Genomic DNA, 6,482 nt, shown 5'->3' on the forward strand with positions numbered 1-6,482 from the left:
AAAAAGGTCAGAGTTTCGGAGCTCCGCCCCCCGAAAAGAGCAGTGCAAAGCCGAAAACATTTAAAGACAAATTAATGTGTATTTAAGCTGCCCCAATCCGCTCCAAAGACTAATTGCCCCAAGGGGAAAACTGAGAAAATCTCACGCCTTTGTTGATTAATTAATCAAAGTAAATAGTTGCAATGGTCGTCCAGCGAGCGAGCGCGCCAAGAGCAAAGGTCATTAGCGTAATCTAAACGGCCTATTGATAAGCTTTTTCCACACCTAATTGCTACATTAATTTTCCGCCGAGCCGGGAGGCCAGCCCAGTGGCGATGGCCACTACGAGGCCGGGTTTCCAGGCAGCGCCTCCGCTCGCGGCGGGCGTGGGAAACAGTTCGTCCCACAAGGCATATCGATCGGAGTAGCCGGGTGAACCCACCTGGGTCACCACCCCGTTGTAGAGCATCTTCAGGTCCGTTGAGGTGCAGGGCAGCCAGCTATCGGTGGTGTTCAGGGGTGTACTGGAGGGGGATAAAATATATAAAGTTTTTTTGTTTACCCTAAAAACCATATGCTTTCAAGACGGTTTCTAAATTTTTAATTTAAGTTTATTCTTCGAGTAACTTACCCCGTTCTCGCAAAGTGTGTAAACCAGCTGGTCAAACGCTCCATCATGAAAATATCCGAGTGACCCGCTGGCATTATAGTGCCATACCAAAGACCCGGCATCACATACTGTAGATCATCGGCATGACCCACTCCCAGGGGCCTATGATCCTCGCCCAAAGGAGCTGAGATACTCCTATCACCCACGTAATCCGTGCGCATGTAAAAAACTGGAGTGTAGGGTCTAGCCAGGTGGACCAGGCGATGCACACCATGGCCTATGATGCCATCAGAGAAGATCCGTCCAAATTGCTCAATGTTTTCCGCATTAATACCAGTCATATTATCCCTTAGGTAAAAGTCCTTGAGTCGTTGACTTTTGATGGAATCTTTTCTGTAGAGAAACAACTCCGGAGCGTACTCCACAAAGTTGGAGCCAAGATCATGGAGTAAGGGCTCATTTTCCAAGTGAACTGCAGGATGTTAAACATTGTCTATAAGATACGCTCTAGCAAAAATACTACACCTCACCATTGGCGGTGAAGTCCAATTCGTTGGCCGTGTAACTGATCAGCAAGGGAACCCTGTTAAACTTGCCCTCCTCGATAAGTTCCGTGGGATGGCTGGTTAGAAAGTGCCCGTCGACCTCGTAGTTCCACTTCATGTTTACAAACTGATAGGTTTCCCATGCCTTGCAGATTTCCACAATGCGTGGCCAGGTCTCATTACGGAGGCACTCCACCACATCCGTGGGATCGTACATAGGACATCCCAGTTCGCGAGCCAGCTTACGTGTCCAGAAAAGGTTATCGATATCAAAGTGATTGGTGGCCGAGCCGCTCATGAGGATTGCCCGATGGAAGAGGCCGGCGGAAAGGGGCGAGGCCAGGTGCAGGCTGACTGCCATGGAGCCAGCACTCATTCCCAAAATAGTCACCATCTCGGGATCGCCACCAAAGTGGGATATGTGCTCCCTAACCCATTCCAGAGCCATCACTTGATCGAGGTAGCCAAAGTTTCCCTTCGCCTCGCTGCTGTTGGTGCTTAGAAAGCCCAGAGCTCCAAGGCGATAGTTGAAGGCCACAAAAACCACATCATGGTCTAGCAAATATTGGGGACCTGCTTCGTAGACACTTTGACCACTTCCCAGGACATTGGCTCCCCCGTGGATGTAAACGATTACTGGCAGCTTATCCTCGAAGTTCTTTGTGAAAACATTTAGCTTAAGGCAATCCTCACTCATGAGCAGGGTGATTCCTGGTTGTGGACAAACCAGGGAATCGGAGGTGGCCTTAAGCACCTCGTCACCCCAACTAGTTGCTGGGAGAGGATTGGAGAACCTAAGTTGCCACACGGGAGGCTGCGCATATCGTATGCCTCGGAAGGCGTAGATTGTCTTGCCTGTAAAGCTCTGCATTGTACTACCTTGTAATTTGCCCAAGGAGAGCTCTACCACAGGATCATCACCAACGAAGGTAACACTACTGGTAGAACCTAACAAAACCGCAAGAAGGGTGCAGAGTATCTGAAGCAGACGAGCCATTTTGGGCTCTCTAAATAAATTAAAGTAAAATAATATTTCGTGGTTCTCAGAGTTTTCGCAATAGTTTTATTAGTTTTCCCCCGTTTTGGTGGTGCGCACCCGCATATAACGCGTATTTCAGGGGAACTGCAGGTTTCGCACGGGTTTCATTTCTTTGGGTGGTTCTATCTCGAAAAACACTTTGAGATAACTTGATCGATTAGTACTTGGCCAAGATTAGCCTTCGTGTTGGTCGAAGCTTGTATAAAAATAAACACAAGATTATGCCGACTATTTTATGGTCTTTCAATCTGGCAATTCAAACTCATGACCTTGTACTTTAATTACTCAACTCCAGTTCAATTGAAACTTATTGCTTCATTGAGGGATTTCGAGTTCTGTTCTGGATTTGGGTTCGGCACCAACAGTCGTTAGACACTTCACCCCGATTTGCACCACCGATTGGTGCGTGGATCGTGGATCGGATCCTACGCCCGCAGATTTTTTAGAGTTTCGAGTTTAGTTTTTCTCATGCCAGCGACTGAGATTTAAATTGATTTCCTTATTAATGCACATCCCTCTTGTAATATTCAATTAAAACTACCCACGATGAAACAGTTCCCCTGATTGACACAAGCCGCGTGGTAATTACTCGAGCTCTGGGAGTTCCAGGGTTTTCCTTTTCAAGCAGATTGAAAACTGAATATGATGGCGGCGAAGGAAATCCCACAATGACCTTTTCGAAATGAATTCCCTTAATTGCGATGGCCTTTAATTGTGCCAGGAAGTAGATGATCTTCAAATCCGACCCACAATGAATATTAATATATTCCCCCGAATATCCACACAGTCGGAGGAAACAAAAACCATTTTCACACATCGCCGAGTAGCGAAACTCGAAAGCGAAACAATTTTCTCTTCCCAAACGAATTTGCGACAATCTGCTGCTGTTCCTGAGGAGCCGAGCCCAATATTCCGGACACTTGAGTGCTTATATGCACACCGCAGCACCACGGGAGGATCAGGGATCGGAGGCGGAGGCCGGGGAAACCACCCTGCCCAGCCAGGTTCGATCTGGACGCAGCCACTCGAGTTGTTGCAAATATATGAGTGGCCTCTTGACAGACATCGTCGTCGTCGTCGTCATCATCGTCGTCGTTCTCGTCGTCGTGGAAGCTCAAACTGTGCCACTTGAGGGCTCTTTGTGTACCCTTTGTGGCAGGCTGCTTGTGAGCTTCCTGTGGCTTGATGACGTCGCCGGGCAGCTCAGACAGGCAAAAATTTCTCACGCATCGCCAGCAGATGTTGTTGTTGTGGGGTTAAGTGGGTGAGTCTAAATACTCAAGGAATTCCAGCTCGGATTTATCTAGCTCCATAATAAAAATTTTCCCTAAGTCGAAGTTGGGAGACTTAGAACTATATGGCACTTATATAAATTGAGAACAACTAATCAAAGAAGAACTACAGGCTAACAACATCTGTTAGAATTTATATTTAAATGAAAATAAATGTAAATATATTTTAAATGTTCATATTTAAGTTACCAACCTTTAGTCATCATGTAAAAACTAGAGCTAGTTTTATATGATCATTTCCCAAAGTAGCAAAGTAATTTTGATTTTCAGAGATTTCGGTACAATATAGTTTCCATAAAAATACTATAAGGCGAAATTTCCATCTTACAAAATTCCCGCTTCAACCTCTGCCAGCTACTTAGTTGAGGTCACGCCCTTGGAGGTCTCGCGTCGCACCCCCAAAGGGAAATTAAAAGATCGATTTCATTAACTCCGCATTTGCGAAATTTTCCTGCAGCTGCTGCTGCTGCGGAGCCCACTAGAAAACGCAGCCATGCAAATTCGCAGATATTTCAATAATAACTGGCTGGGCTATTAGATGACAACTGAAACGAAACAGTCGCAACTCTCAAGTGACCACCATGCAGGCCTCCTTGTGGGTTCCTTAGCTCCGGAAGAATGAAAGAAATGCCACGCCCCTCGCTGAGTCCAAGGGCAGCACCAACTCCACTCCGACTGCCAAATCCAAATCCCATTCACAATCCGCAGAACAAAGCCGAAGGAAACGCAGGGAAAGCAACAATTGCCGCACACGATAAACCACTTGAGTAATCAATCAAAGCGATAGGGAAACCCAGACGTCGACGTCTTGTAATGAATATTTAAAGATGGAAATTATCGCAAGCCGACAAAGGGGCGAGTCCCCGGCCTTTTGCATAACTGATAGCGGAACAATAGACCAATATCGAAGCATGCTTTGCATACTCAAAGGCATGGGCATACGAGCATAATGCGATAATTTGAGCACAAAAGTGCCGGGGCCAAGGGTTCGGTTCGGTTTGGCATTAACATCTTGCTGCCTCTAATCGCAGGGCAGGAACACATTTCTGTAATCAATCCGGGGGCAAAGGAAAAGTTCTGGCAGATCGCCGGGGCCTCGATCAAGTGAGCAAGAGTCCCGAATGTGAAACAAATAACAAAAAGCCCTCGAGGGCTCGCAGGATCCGAGTGGATCCGAGTAATACTTGTAGGGTTGCTCTCCCCTCCAGACCTTTGTGGTATTGTAATAAGATGACGTCTTATTTGCGCCGGACGAGGGTTAAGGAAAGGGCTTGATCCTCGGAAAAAGGGTCCTCTTTGCTTTCGGCCTTTCAGCCAAATTTATTTCACACCATTGCTCAGCGATTGTTTGGTAAATAGGCTCTAATCTCTAAATGCTGAAGTGATCCAATAAAGGAGAAAATAACATTGAAAATTATAAATTTAGTTATATTTTGTACAGATTAAGTAACTTAATTTAAATTAGAAACGCATACAAATATGGGAAAGTATTAGGTTAAAGTAAATGTTCTAGATATTATTCCATATACCTTTCGGAATAAGATTCTTTATACTATTTTAAAGATCATTGGATATTAATGAAAATTATGGAACAACATTTTAAGGGTAGAAGTACATGTCTTAGAAATTAAGAACTTTTGAAGAACTGTTTATAGTGATAAAAATGAAATTTCTTTGCAAATGACAGTTCAGTAGTTCTATAGAACTCTGTATAAATAAGGAAATAAAAACCATATTTTTCAGCCTAATAATTCTTTGGCAATTATCATCTTAAGAGCCCCTTTCTCCCCAAAAATTAACAATGGTTTTTATCGCCCTAACATGCCAATAAACTGGAAACTTCGAAGCGAAGAACTCCTCCCACCCAAATTTTAGAGGTTTTACAATGGGAATTGATGTGCCCAAGGCCTAGGGCAAACCCTCAATTGGCTTTGGTGGCACTGGATCTACCCCCAATCCGAATTAACAAACTCCAAAAGGGCTAAGTGAACCCTAAAACGAAAGTTCCAACGGACATGAGATCGTAATATTCGCCACTTAATTGAGATTAATTGAAGTTATGTGCCCGATATGAATAAACAACTTTGCAGCCATTTTGTTTACGAGTGCGTTTTATGTGCACACACAACACATCGGCCGAAAATATTATTAATAATTACACGAGCGCGGCAATGGCACCCCGAAAATAGTTATAGAGTCGAACCCTCGGCCAGACGAGAATTTGATTAAATTAAATTGAGTGCGACGGAGTTTGTGGAGCAGCGGAAGCCAGGCATCAGTTCGAATATGTGTATCTTTCGGATACCCCCTCGCCGGGCGATGCAAATCAAACGCTATTGAGCCAGCCAGTTGTTCTGCGCTTTACCCCCGAAAACCAGAGGTCTTCGGCGATCCCGAGGTGAATGCACTCGCATTCTAATAGTGCTCTTGTTGTTACGGATCTCCCCTGAAAGCCCCTTAATTGGTGGATTGTGGATTTCGGATTGCCTGGCTGCGGCGTGCGTGTTAATAGCCATCGCATCGTTGTAAGTCACAACTAGCAATTTGGGCTAATTGACATTCAAATGCAGTTGAACAAACTTCTTGCACTGCTAAGTGCTTGTAATGGCTCGGGTCGTTGGCTTCTGGACCAAGTAAAAATTCTGTTAAATTCATTTAGGGATTTGCGGCACCACAGGATCGTCCATCATCAGCAACCCCATCGATAGATCGCGCCCATCACTTATAAATTGCCGCATCAAATAAAGGCAAACGCTTGAGTAAATCCATTTAATTGCTGTGCGAATCCTTGATGTCCGTAAAAACACTCCTGGCTGGAAGGTACGGCCCTCGCAATCAGTTGCGAATAAAAAAAGGAGAGAGTTGCGACGGGCCGGATGTGTTCGCACTCGTGTAAACATGCGTTTGTCATTAGACACACCGGAAATATTGACAGCATTCGACACGCGGCGCACGACCGGCCGGGGTTTTGCGAAAGGAACTTGCCACTTTATTTGCCATTTGATTTTTTAAAATTG

General features: G+C 45.1%; 1 protein-coding gene across 1 annotated transcript; it reads right to left on the reverse strand.

Moving 5' to 3' along the window:
- Positions 1–271: 271 nt before the first annotated feature.
- Positions 272–2,131, reverse strand: LOC108032358 (esterase E4). Its single transcript, XM_017106170.1, has 3 exons — positions 1,120–2,131; positions 611–1,061; positions 272–503 (listed from the first exon to the last, which is right to left on the reverse strand). The coding sequence occupies exons 1-3, from the start codon at positions 2,129–2,131 to the stop codon at positions 272–274; spliced, it is 1,695 nt and encodes a 564-aa protein (XP_016961659.1).
- Between the last annotated feature and the right edge of the window lie 4,351 nt (positions 2,132–6,482).

The sequence above is a fragment of the Drosophila biarmipes genome, chromosome 2L (genome assembly GCF_025231255.1).
Source record: "Drosophila biarmipes strain raj3 chromosome 2L, RU_DBia_V1.1, whole genome shotgun sequence".
Lineage (NCBI taxonomy): Eukaryota > Metazoa > Arthropoda > Insecta > Diptera > Drosophilidae > Drosophila > Drosophila biarmipes.